Source organism: Anthonomus grandis, chromosome 1, assembly GCF_022605725.1.
Source record: "Anthonomus grandis grandis chromosome 1, icAntGran1.3, whole genome shotgun sequence".
Lineage (NCBI taxonomy): Eukaryota > Metazoa > Arthropoda > Insecta > Coleoptera > Curculionidae > Anthonomus > Anthonomus grandis.
Window position 1 is genome coordinate 2,290,551 of NC_065546.1, and position 14,241 is coordinate 2,304,791.

Consider the following 14,241-nt stretch of genomic DNA (forward strand, 5'->3'; position numbering starts at 1 on the left):
CTACATCTCAAGATGCTGAAAATTACTTTTTAAGGCAAGAGGTGGCTGAATTAACCGAGAAGTTGGCAAATATATCAACACGGTTCAGCTATGAAATTGTCTATTTACATTGTTTGAGAAGTAAAATGCTGGTGTTTTGACGGGTGACCATTCTAATATATCTTTGCACTGGACTTTACCTATGTACGTGTTTTAGTGTTTTTTTTGCGGTTAGTTATTTTTTTTAGCGTTAGATCATGTTTACAATTTATTTCAACCTTTGGTATGAAGACGGATACAGTAATGATATAAAAATGGTTTTCACTGTCGATCAAAAGATTAATATCATTAAATGCCATTGTCATGCAGATAGTGCAAAGAAGTTGTCGGCCGTTTTATATTTGCATATCCTGATCAGCAGTCCCTACTGCTAAAACAATTTATAATATCTGGCATAAGTTTGAGCAGTTGGGATGTGTAAATCGGTGTGCAAAATGTTTTAGTGGCGATCAGGAACCTCGTCGAACACCTGACGCTAGGATTGAAAAGGAGGTCAAGGTGTGTGCTTTTGTGAAAGTAAGTGAACCTTGTTCTAGCTCCCAAATTTCTGAAGAACTTGATATTCCAAGTCGTACAGTGCGTGATATTTTGAAAAGAAATAAGTACAAAGCGTATAAAATTAAAAACACTTAAGAAATTTGTCCAGAAGATCAAATAAAACGCTTGGAGTTTTGTGAAACCTAAAGAGAAAAAATTGATCAAAATGACGACTTCACAAATAATATTTTATTTACAGACGAGTCATCTTTTTCTCTTGTAGGTCGACATAATTCTTCAGTCGTGAGATATTGGTCTCGGGAAAATCTACATTTGAGTGTACCATTACGAACTCAATACCCGCAAAAGGTAAATGTTTGGGCTGGTATTTTAGCCAATCACACTGTAGGGCCTTTTTTTATTGAAGGTACCTTAAACTCTGAGAGATATTTACTTTTATTGCAACAAAATATTATACCCACTGTACGAAACGTGGATGTTAATTTTGAGGAAATTTGGTTTCAACAAGACGGATGTCCCGCTCACACGCTAATAGTAACAAATATTATTTTTTCCGATGAAACCACGTTCTGTTTGAATGGTAGTGTGAACAGACAAAATTGTCGATATTGGGCCACAGAAAATCCGCGTTGGATGATGGAGGTAAACACCCAGTACCATCAAAAACTAAATGTGTGGTGTGGAATAGTGCGCGGAAGAGTAATAGGTCCCTTTTTCTTTGAACAGACTTTAACGGGACAAGTGTATCTCGATTTTCTCCAATTTAAATTAGTTCCAGCATTACTAGCTTTATTTCCAAATCCATTGGACGCAGACAAAGGAGAGGACCCATCGAATGGCCTGCTAGGTCGCCTGACCTAACACCAATGGACTTTTTTTTGCAGGGATATCTCAAGTCGAAGGTATTTGTTAATCGGCCAAATAATCTAGACGACTTAAAAGAGAGAATTCGCAGAGAAGTGCGCGCCATAAATCCGGAAATTATTGAACATGTGCAACGAGCCGTGAATGGCAACCATTTTGAACATTTAACTTAATTTGTGTTATTTTTTTATTTCTTACATGAATCGTCTTTTTTTCGATATCTGTTGACTTTAGGTATAGGACATGATGCATGGAACATATGTAGAATTCCACGCAAAATTCAAAGATGAAATAAAAAAAGGTACTTTCATTTGAAAAAATTAAGTTGATGGTCTTAATTTATTTTTGAGCAACCCTGTATATACAAACTTCACGTACAAAAATGCGCAACTTGAAATAAAAATCGACGGATCCGAGCGTTTTTTTTTTTCGAACACACCCCTGAATTTTAAATGAATTTAGACATAAATTTGGAATGCACTGTATCATAATGTTAATTTAACTTATTGATGCTAGATTTTGGATTAAAAATAAAAAGTAGAAATAGATATATGTTATTATAAGCACAAAAATAACCTCTGCATAGCAAACAAACAATAAATTAACATTCCTATTCTTAAAACCGCTTCTAAAAAATGTGACATGGCAATACCGCAGGCAAAAGTTGATGTTATCTTGACAAATGGCTTTGTGTTTACATTCGTCATTTGTGAAGTTCTGTATTTTTTCTTTAGTTTTTGGTTGAAAAGAGAAAAAGGTTGAGTAATTTCAGTGTTTTTGTGAACTGTTATGATAGTAAAAACTTGTGCCGAAAAAGGCGATTTCAGCCGATCTTTTTACAAATAAATACCGATATTGTCATATCAAGGGACAGCCGTCGTCATAAATGTAAAATAATAAAAACTTATTAAGAAATCTATAATAGTTATAAAATATTTAATTTCCATAAAAATAATTTTTATTAGATAAAAGTACCTTTACTCTAATGAAGTACGTTAAAAAACGCATAAAGAGTTTATAAACGGTAATATTTTTTATAATTTAAAGCATAATCATATCATGTAAATATTTTTTGACGACGTCACTGGTAAAGATTACTTGTGTCAGTGGAATCAACAATGCGATCGAGCGGCGTTGCGATATTGTTGCCTTTTTCTCTAATATACGTTATCTACAATCATTTAACTTTGAATGTTGACTTTTTCATAGAGTATCTGATATTTTCTTAAATTTTTATGATAATACAAAGTGTGTTTTTTTTGCCATTTCTACATAAGCATTTGGTAACATTGCATCAGAAGTATTGCAAGCAAACCAACTGCCCATAGTTCCACGGCAATGCTAATTCTAGTCTTTCAATGTTCTAAGCTTAGACATACCACTCCTTCCTCGTGCTACTCAGGAATATCGTGGGAATTTTAATTTTTTTCTTGTCGTTAATGGGTATATGCTCCAGTATATTAAAGTCCCCAATTTTTACAATGATACTTACTATGCAATTCGGAACGCCAACTCAAAATTATGTCTTCGCTCTTTGGGCGTGAGGGCGCTGTACTCGAAAGAGTCGGGCAGGAAGTGATGAATCAGGGCACAAAAGGCCAGTCCGTCTGCCCAGCTGCTCGAGAAGTTGTCTAATTGAATGTTCTGCAACAGAAATATACTGTTAAAAAAACCCTTAATAGCACTTTTAAAATGCCAAACAACCATTAATAAAAAGCTTGGAGCCCTCAGCGCAATTTTGTGTAGATCCATGCATGAAGCGCCTCTTCCTCCCAGTAGAGTCTTGTGTGTTGTTAATTCGAGTTCAAACAAATGTTTTACCTACCAATCACCGATTCGAAATATATCCTTAAGCATATAAGCGACCACTCAAATGTTAGGACGTCAAAACAGTAACACCATATTATGTGGAGCAAAACGGTAATTGTAGCTATCGTACCTCATACTCCTTAGTCTTCATCCGACACCAGTGCAAAAGGCGATCTTTTATTGTGCTCGCGGACTGCGTCAGGGCCGAGTCAGTGAATTTAAACAGGGGCCCAGAGCCACGGGGTGTCCCCGGGGTGCTGTGCCAATTTAGGGTTAGAAAATAATATATAAACATGTTCAAGTAGTCAACTAACAGTTTTTCTAGGTTTAAAAAAGTTTATATTTGATAAAGGTATTTTGGCTTACTCTAAACCATATGCGAAAGCTTCTACAAGGCATTTTACGCTAAAATCAAAGTTTTTAGATTTCACGAAAATTGAAATCCGCAAAATGTTTTTAAAAGTTGAAATATACAGGGTGTAAATAAATAGATGTGGAAACATTCTGGGGCTGATTCTTAGGTAAATTTTAAGAAAAAATCTTTATATGAACGTATGCCCTAAACGTCCTAATTTTTGAGATACCGGGTGGTAAAGATTGGAAAAAAAATAATATGTTTTTTTACAATACCTGTAAAACCTCTGTAGATATTTTAATAAAATTTGATATGCATTTTCTATGCATCAAAAGGCATTTTCTGACGCTCACTAATTTTTTTAAATTTGTACCAGTGACGTTCGTGTAAGGTTTAAACTAAATATTTTTAATGAAAAATATGGTACACCACTTTTTAATTTTTTTTTGTTTTAGTAATTTTCATTTATTTCTGAGCAAAGTTGATTTCTTGACTTTCTTTTATCCGAGTTTGCGTATTCAATTAAAAAACTAAAATCCATCTACCTAAATGTATTACGTGTTTATTATTAATATTTAGATGTGATCCTAATTTTTATTTTAAGCCGAATGAAAAAAAAATAATTGTAAAAAATGTTGAAAATGACCACCCTTTGCTATTATGCAAGAGTCTATACGTCGCCGCATTTGTCAACGAATCCGATAAAAAATTCCGGCACATGAATTAATGATTCGATTTCTCAAGTCATCAATATCCAGTACCGGAATCCTGTACACTGAATTGTATATGTTTGTATAGGTTTCGTCTAAATAACGACGTGCTAATAAACTAAAATGAGCAGAAGCCCCATCTTGCATAAAATGGCTGTTTCACACCAAGATGACGCTCACGCTCCACTCATACGATGCTCAAGGTACGCTCAAGATTCGTGCGTGTTCACGCTATGATCAATGCTAGTAAACTTCATTCGATAAAATGAATTTTTCCGATGAAGAGTTGTTGTTGATCGCCTTGCTGTTAGATGAAGATGAGCCAAAACCCAAAAGAAAAAGAAAATGGGTACACCCCTCCTTGCAGTAGAGATCCACACAAGGGGAATTTCATACACTATATCCGCAATTAGTTGATGAGGAAACTAAGTTCTTCCAGTATTTTAGGATGTCAAAAGAGCAATTCGAAATGTTGCTTTCAATAATTGGTGGTAACCTCAAGAAACAGGATACTAAATTTCGGGCGGCAATCTCACCAAGAGAGAAACTAGCAGTTTGTTTAAGGTAAGTAGATATATTTTTCAACCAGAATTTGATGAACTAGGGTCGGGTGAAGTGATTGGGGTTGAGATATAACGATTGCTTGTATTTTCCAAATACACCAAGTCTGTTCCAGTTGTTGTATTTTGTACCTGAATACTATGAGAGCCATGCTGAGGTAAAGAGTGCCGAGATTGTGGCATTGGCATCAAATATTTGGCCTCCATCTGCGATACTGCATTAAATATTTGGCCCCTTATTTGATGCTGATCTATAGGAGAGAATGTTTTCACAGTTTTCAACATTGATTTAAAAAAGAGATCCAAGGAATCCTTTTGTGGCGTTTTGTCCGCACTTTCTTTTTTTCAATTAAATAGAAGGTTGAGGAAGCTGTCTCTTGTGGGTTCTTAGATCTAATAAATCTTGGTTTAGATTGTCTGTGGTACAGAGATCGCTTGGAAGATCCAGGTATTAGTTGAGATTCCATACTTTGAGCTGATTGTTTTTACAGTTCTCCCTTTTGAGTACTGTCTGTCTCTTCTTCACTTTCTTTAAAGTTTTTCTCTTGTTCCTCCAAATCTACTGATGACAATCGCTCTTTGTCTTTCATGTAGGGCTTCAAAAATGACATAATATCTTTAAATTTCCATTTTCGATACTTCACAGCTGCTTGGCCACTTACAGTAGTATATTTCTGACGAACCTTGAAATGTTGACTTCGCAAATCTCTGCTTGCATTTATCGGCTAAAAAAAACCATGCTTCAGAATATAGGTTAAACCCAAACAGCCATATTCGCGCTTTTAAAATCTTTCATTGTCTTAGTATTTCTTCGTTTGACATGTAAACAAAAATTGAAAAAACAAATTTTTAGAAGCGTTTTTTAATTAAAAGAGGTGTAAAAACGGTTGCTGAATATGTCTGTTTGTTTTTCTATTTTTGTTTACATGTTAAATAAAGACAAATTGATTTTAAAAGCACTTTTAGCTAAAAGAGGTTTAATAGAGATTAAGATGTCGAATACGGCTGTAAAACTTTTTAGTTTCTAATGTTTAATGCTCTTTAAATATTACACGGGTTACTTAGAAAAATAAAATATGTTTTTATTTCCAGGTTTTTGGCCAGTGGTGATTCATTTAGGACAATAGCGTTCAGTTATCGCCTGGAACTTCTACAGTACAACAAACAGTCCATGAAGTTTGCGATGTTATTATAAAAATTATGATGAAGGAGGTTATGTCAATTCCAACCAAACAAGAATGGGAAAAAATTGCCCAAGAATTTTAGCAACAATGGCAGTTTCCCAATTGTATAGGAGCTTTGGATGGCAAAAATGTTATCGAAGCTCTCCACAATTCGGGTTCTTTTTACTTCAATTATATAAAGTCCTTTTCAATAGTTTTATTGGCACTCGTCGATATAGATTTATCGTTGTCGATGTCGGATCTTATGGACGAAGTAGTGATAGAGGGATCTTCGCAAACTCAATTCTCGGAAAGCGCTTAGAAAAAAATACACTTGATATTCCGGATGATGCAAACCTACCAGGGACTCAGCAACTTGCCCCATACGTTATCGTTGGAGATCCGGCTTTTCCCTTAAAAAAGTTTTTAATGAGACCTTTTCCTGGAACTCATATTGAAAATCAAATTGAAAAGCGTATTTTTAACTACCGATTATCTCGCGCCCGCAGGGTAGTTGAAAATGCATTTGGAATTCTCACCCAAAAATTCAGATTTTATGGCAGAAGATAACCGGTTCTGGTTGGGTCGTAAATCTTGGATTGTGCGGTCTAATGCCTCCAGAGATTTTTTTGTTTGCCATTGTGCACTCATCCCAAACGATTAATTTGCTTTGTTGTAAGACTTTGGCCATCGCACAATTCCTCGAAATGTTGCAAGTTGGAGTTTCGATAATTTGCATGTTTAACGGCAACTTGAGTGCTGAATGAGCTGTTCGACCGTCTTCTAACAACGTAGCTGCAATACCTGATGAAGCAAGTGCGAATGCAATTCCATTTTGCGATCGAATCGCTGCCAAAATTAATGAGATTAAAAACGTTTTTCCAGTTCCACCAGGAGCATCTAAGAAAAACAGTCCCCCAGTTTCATCGTTGACTACTCTCATCAGCGTATCATAGGCTAGTTTTTGTTGTTGATTTAATAGGGGAACGTTTCGTTGAACTATTTCCGTCAATGCCTCAGAATCATATTCGGTTTCGCGTCTTAACTCTTGATTAAATGCGTCGTGCATTGGGCGATTTGGACCTATCATTCCTAATTGTATTAATCTTTTGTTGGTAAGCATCAAGCACATGTCCTCAATTAAAATTAATGCTTTATTTTTAATTTCTTCGTTCATTTGCAAATCTGCATTCGATGTCCTAAGTCGCATCTGATGCAATATATCTTCGGCCATATGATATTTGTTCCACAGATCAATTGGCGTTGATGGGAAGCATGTAGACAAAATTATAGAAGACAATGTTCGTATTTGCTTAGCATTTGATGAAACTACAACATCTTCCAGAGTGTGGTGCCAATGAGTATCATTTTTTAGCAATCCCATAAGTTGACAGGCTTCTCTGTATGTGCCGCATAATACACCAATAATAGTTCGCAGATGTTGGTCCACGAACATTCATTGATTAACAGTAAACGCAAATAAAGACACTCGTCTTGGTTAGGCTGAATTGTGTAAAGACGTCCTAGTGCATCGGTGGAAAATAAAGGGTGTTCAGGTAGGGACGCTCGATGTTTAAACGGCGCGCGCGCCCAAACCGGTGGGGATACAGCTGTCAAATTTTGTGAGGTTATTAAGTTAGTCTTAACATTTTATCATGGAGCAGTACACGATTCAACAACGCGTGGAAATTGTGAAAATTTATCATCAAAACAGATGTTCGACTCGTGAAACGTTCCGCGCATTGCGTCCAATTTATGGTGCACATGGCCGTCCTGCTGAGTCTACTATTCGACGTCTGCTCAATAAATTTGAGAGAACTGGCTCAGTGGCAGACCAAACAACACCCGTACGGCAACGAACAGTAAGAACAATCGAGAATATTGCTGCTGTGCGAGAGAGCGTGCGTCAAGACCCGCATCAGTCATTGCGGCGACGTGCACAAGAACTTGCCCTTCCAAAGACCTCAACATGGACAATTATGCGTCGAGACTTGAAATTGCACGCGTACTAAATTCAATTGACGCAAGAATTGAAACCGCAAGACCATGGACAGCGCCGTACATTTGCCGCATGGGCTCTAGAGCAGTTGCAAGTCGACCCTGCATTTGCACGAAAAATCATCTTCAGCGACGAGGCGCATTTCTGGATGAACGGGTATGTCAATAAACAGAATTGCCGTATAAGGGCTGACCAAAATCCTGAAGTGACTTGCTCAATTGCTATGCATCCTGCTAAAGTGACTGTATGGTGCGGTTTCTGGGCTGGCGGCGTAATCGGTCCATATTTTTTTGAGGACGCTATGGGCAACGCGCTTACGGTCAATGGAGCTCGGTATCGCGCCATGATTAATGATTTCCTGTGGCCTCAACTGGACGATATGGATCTAACAGACATCTGGTTCCAGCAGGCTGGCGCTACGTGCCACACCGCACGCGCAACGCTGGATTTACTGCATGAAAAGTTCAACGGTTTCATTATTTCGCGCGGCGGCGATGTGCACTGGCCACCAAGATCGTGCGATATAACGCCTTTAGACTTTTTCCTGTGGGGCTACGTGAAGTCTCAAGTGTATGCGGATAAGCCAGAAACAATTGCAGCATTAAGGGCCAACATCATTCGCGTCCTCGGGCAGGTAGACGCTGAAATGTGCGGAAAAGTGCTCGAAAATTGGACCATGCGAATGCACGCTGTACAGCGCAGTCGCGGTGGCCATTTAAACGATATCTTCCATACATAATGTCGTCGAATGCTATTTACGATCAATATAGACTTTTAGTGCTGACTTAAATTTTTTTCCTTTTTTTTCCATTTTAACTTTCGAGCGTCCTTATTTGAACACCCTTTACTTGTGGGTAACCTGGAACGGGCTGACCTTGTTTTCTTCGTTGAAATTTCTTTAACGATTGATTCCAGGTATAATATCTTGGCATTTCGGAGTAAAGCAGCGTTCGGTCAAAGTCATCATTCTGGCACATTTCAAAGAAGCGGGTCAGTGTTGTTGATGGCGGCCTGTCAGCTTGTTAGAAATTGCTGAAAGCGCCATCTATTTTTAATATTTTATGTCACCTACTGCCACCCAAGCTCCTTCTATTTTTTATTTCTTAAATTACTTTGACCGATAGATTTCTTTAGACTGTCTTATTCTAATCGAAACCGATAGATGTCACGCAAAGCATTTTTAATTTTTTTGCAAATTTCCAATTTCTGGTGCAATTTTCCTAATGGTTTATTCTATAATATCCTTCTACAAACTAAAATACATCTTAAGAAAAAAGAATTAATAAAATCGGTAAAGTCATTTTCAAGTTATTTAATGACCAAGGAAAATATGGATTCATTTTTATATATTTATTAGATATATTTATAAAACGCGTGTCACATTACATAACATAAATAATATAAGATATTTGATACTATAATAAATCTCATGCACTCAAGTGATACATGAAAATCCCGTAACATTAAAATTTATTTGTGAAATAAAGTAGAAAGAAATATTCTGCAAAGAATACTAAGAAAGTATTCACTGTAATTTAAACTAAAAAATAATAGAAAGTAATAATAAGTGATTTTCTCCTCAAACAATAAAATAATCGACTGATGAAAAACCTGTAAAAATTAAAATATTTGAATAATAGAAAATGGTGCCCTGAAAGTACCAATAAAATTATCGAAACGTTAATATAAACACCAATAGGATTCCTGACTATAGAACAAGTTTTTTTAATTTAATTTTTTGATGGTATGGATGGTAATAGAAAAATAAAAGCAATAGAAATGAAAAAAAGTAAATTTTTTTTTAAATTTCCATACATAATATCTAGATGCGAAAATTGATCTAATTTCTTTTTATTTATGATTAATTACTAACTAATTACTTTTTATTCACAACTTGCAGTTGACTACTTGATGAAAAAGATATAAAAGCATTTATATCTTTAATAACGACATTTTATATTACGATTAATAAAACCTATAGAAGGCGCCTGATTATATAGCAGATTAGATATTGTGTAAAAAATAAATATACAGTGCATTCAAAATGCAGGTATTTTTTTCCTCTATTATTTTTCGGACACACGTTTTTTTTTTGCAATAAAAATGTCTATACAAATGTCTGTACCTCAAGTAGAAACTATGGCAAAATGAAGAAAACAAAGAAAACATAAAGTAACGGTCTCACAACATATAATCACAGGCTACGCGTGTTTCGCTCTAGCTAAAGCATCATGAGGCCTAAAATCGAAGTATTAGTCAAAACAAAACTAAAAACTTAAATAAAAAACACTAAAAGTAGATGAGACAACATAGACTCATCGAGAATCGAACCCTGTCTCACAAGATTATAATAGATGTGTGGGTGTAAAACTTATCGACTAGGTAGACCTAATATTAAATTAGTTAAATGCCAAGTTAACCAATGTAGAAAAATGATAAAAAATAAGTAATTTAAAGCTAAATTAAGTTATTTAAAATAAAATATGGTTCGTAAATAAAAAAGTAATTCACACATACGAGAACGGGACTCTTTTTTGCCTTTGTAATTTCCATTTTCTCCGGAAGGTCAAGCTTCCTACCTTTAGGGCATTCGTGAAGCATTTTCAGTTCCCACCCTTAGAGAAAAATTATGAGTAGAGGACAGCAAATGGTCAGCAAACGCTGATGTGGTATTTTTGTATAAGAAACTGTGGCGTCAACATTGACTTCTTTAAATGGAACACTCTGTATATTATGATATTTTACAATTGAGGCGTTGCCGATAGTAAGGGCGAACTCAACAAAAGCAAGTTTCGAGAAAATTGCGTTTAAAAAAATTTACAAAAGGCGAATTCAACAAAAAGTGGGCAACATTATGATTTTGTACTTTTTTCTTTTTTAATTCAATTACATAACTTTTTTTATTTTTAATTATTTTTTTTCACACATTTAGTGTTACTCACAGAAATAAAATTTAAAAATTTAGGTATGGTTAAACAAAACACTTAACGCCACATTCACTAAAAGGGTTTGAGTTGAAATTTAATTTATTAAATTGAAACACTTATTGAATCTAAACGTGATTTTTTTTAAATGAAATTGAACTTTTTATTCTTACAAAATTTAAGTAACTTAGGTATTTATTGGAACAAATCACAAAACAGTGGAAACCTAGAGTAAAACTAACATAAGAAAAAACTAGAAAAAAGGAAGAAATAATAAGTAAAGTTTAGTTGTATTCTATTTGGTCATCATCCTCAATGTCTGGATTTTCTGTATTTTTATCCGTGGCTGCTTCTTGTGTGTCTATGATTTTTGTAAAGTATCGACTCTAAGGTAGAGGTACATATGGAAATAAATCGAGAATATCCTTTATTTTTGGAGATGGTATTTTGATGGCGGTACTGTACAGTCTCGTCAATGCTTCATTGGCCAAATTAAAAGAATTAGGATTATAATTTTGTCCCTGGCCTTTTTTGAGTTTGACTGTTATTTTAACTTCCAAATTATAACCCGAATGAATATAGAAACCTTGCTTGAAGTTCTTTGTAAATTCAAAGATCTTTCCATCTTTAAACTTAGCACCAAGCATCTGCACTTTAGTTATTTTCTTTTGAAGATTGGAAAAATTTAAAATCATATTCTGCGTAAGTTGAACAACGGTTCTTTCGGCGGCATCCTTCAATCATTAGCTTATAGTGATCCATGGTATATACAGTGCTATTTCTTATTTCCAGCTCAATGTTCCCAAAATCCCTATCACAAGGAAGGTATGAGTGCCCAGGTATCATGAAGTAGTATTTAATTTCTGTGAACCGGTCTTTGTGTATGAAGTATAGATTTGACAAAACAAGTTTTAAATTTTTGTTTTGTCCAGAACAGTTATCACTGAACATAAAAACCTTCTTAAAGTTAACATCAATTTTAGACAAATAATCATACAAGCAGCTGGCAATCTCACATGATCCACGTCTTCCTGTACTTTCATCCCACAGAAATATCGTTGAAGAACCGGTTTTAACATTGTGGATGCAAAAGTTATAGGTCCATAGTTTCCTTTTGTAAAACTGAATCCCAGTAGTTAGTTTTGGGGTCGGCAAGGCTTGCTGTAGATCAAAAGCTATAACCAGAAGTGAGTCATCTGCATTACTCCTAAAATTCTTCAGAAGAGACTGTGCAGTTTTTGCACGAGTCAGATGTATCTGCTTCTCTTGTTTAAGATTCTCCATTTGAGTTGCACTTTCCGAATCGTTGACTTGGGTGGTTTTTAGTTTTATGTCTATTTTATCGCAATAATTACAAGTGTCGCTTTTTGGAGGCTCAAAACCAATATTAAACTGCCTATTAAATAGGCAGTTTACATACATATATACATATAAATTCGCGATAATAGTGCTCATTTACCGGGATGTAACCAGGGTAATTTTCGGTAGGCCATTCGCTGTAGAGAGAATAGAGCTTTTTAATGTTCAGTCCAACTGGTAAGTATTTTCGATGAGGACTTTTAGCGCGACTATAATGACTTGTGACAGTAGGTAGTGACATAATGTGTTCCTTTACTTTACAAAGATCGTCATTTTCTATTTTCTTCGCTGGTGCACTCTTGCCTCTTTGATCCGTGGTAACAGTGCTAGTCCGGTTGGTTTTCTCAAGTACAATTCGAACCCGCTTTTCAGAGATTCCATGAATGTTATAAAAAGCAATACGACAAACTGCATGGGTAACGTGATTAACAGTCACATTATACTGAATGCGTCTCAATGTACGGCTTAGACGCCCCTTTACGTAGGACCTTTTTACGTCATTGCAGATTAACAACTTTGATAGGTAACTGTTCTGTAGATCATAGTTTCCAATTTGCCAAAAAAACTCGAAAATATTGGATACCTGATCTGCGCCTATTTTCTCAAAACATCCACATTTATAAGGAGGTCCAATCTTGCAGGCAACAACTTCCCTTTTGGTATTTCTTGAAACGTAGGAATTCCCCGAATTTCGCTTCACTTTACACACTTTTTTCGGCCAATCATTCTCCCTAGCAGGTCTCTTTCGCGAATAACCCGGCACAACACTATTTTCGGAATGTTCTGCTATTAATTCACTACCAGATTCCATCATAATTTTCTATAAAGCCGCGTATCGACTGGCATTAACCTTTGTAGCAACATTTGTAAACGTTTGCGAATATTGATAAACGCTTGCAAAACGAAGTACCCGCCGATCAGCAACGTTGTTTGAAATTGTTCACAAAGCAGTTTTGAGAGCGTTTGTCGCGTATCCAGGTCTTTTTTTATTTTGAGGAAAACCGAGAATAGAAAAATTGTAAAAATGGCCCCGTTAAGTAGAAAGAAACTTGCCGCCTGTGCTGCATTAGTATTTTGTGCACTAATAGAAAAAAAAAGAAGGAAACATAGATTTTGGGTGTCTCATTTTTTAAAAACTAGAGTTTCTATGCAGCTGATTTCTGATATCAAAACTGACAGGAGTAGCTTATTCAAAAATTTTACTCGAGTTTCGCCAAGAGATTTTGATTTTCTGCTCTCAAGAATTTCACGAACTATCGGGAGTGCGTCTCTGCCGAAATTAGACTGGCCATCACACTTCGCTTTCTAGCGACAGGAGATTCCTATTCCAGTCTTATGTACCTCTTCAGAGCAGCTCATTTCTAGAATAATTCCTAAAGTATGTGCCGCCATCATGAAAGCATTAGCGAGCTATGTAAATATCTATTTATCTACAAACGTAGAATATCGCGTCTCCACTGAAATCATGCAGAACTCCACAAACAAGTCAAATCCTTTGAAGTTTTCGCGGAACAGTGATAAACGCCTGCAAACGTTTGCAAATGTGAGTGACCGACGTATCCACCGGATAAACATCGTGTTTGTAAACGATTGCAAATGTTTCTAAACATTCCGTTTGTCAGGTGGATACGCGGCTTAAGACAATGAAAATGAACGAATCATAAACGTAAGCACAGTAAAATAAACATGAGCTTGACACGCGGCAAGCCTCAACCACAGATGTAAATAGCTCCGCACTAGCTACTAGCACTAGTACTAGCACTAGCACTAACCGTGCGTAGCTATTTACATCTGTGTCCTCAACCACAATAAATAAAAAACAATATTCAGTAAACAGTACCACGCTGCCGCCGGCGCGGCGCCGGTCGATTGTTCAGCGCGAGATTGTTGAGTTCGCCCTTACTACCCGCTCGGCTATCGCTGGATTGAAACTCATTTATTTGATAGTGGGTTTATTTTGA

At 35.9% G+C, this 14,241-nt stretch overlaps 1 protein-coding gene across 9 annotated transcripts in view; it reads right to left on the reverse strand.

Moving 5' to 3' along the window:
• LOC126745345 (titin) overlaps positions 1–14,241 on the reverse strand; it is a 139,601-nt gene that overhangs the window by 6,177 nt on the left and 119,183 nt on the right. For 8 of the 9 annotated variants that reach the window (XM_050453148.1, XM_050453158.1, XM_050453191.1 and 5 more), the window contains 2 exons: positions 3,341–3,467; positions 2,894–3,045 (listed from right to left, as the gene is read on the reverse strand). In XM_050453148.1, the coding sequence (XP_050309105.1) occupies positions 2,894–3,045; positions 3,341–3,467 (279 nt within the window). Of the gene's footprint in view, positions 1–2,893; positions 3,046–3,340; positions 3,468–14,241 lie in introns of those variants that run through there. The other variant, XM_050453199.1, reaches the window with a different exon arrangement.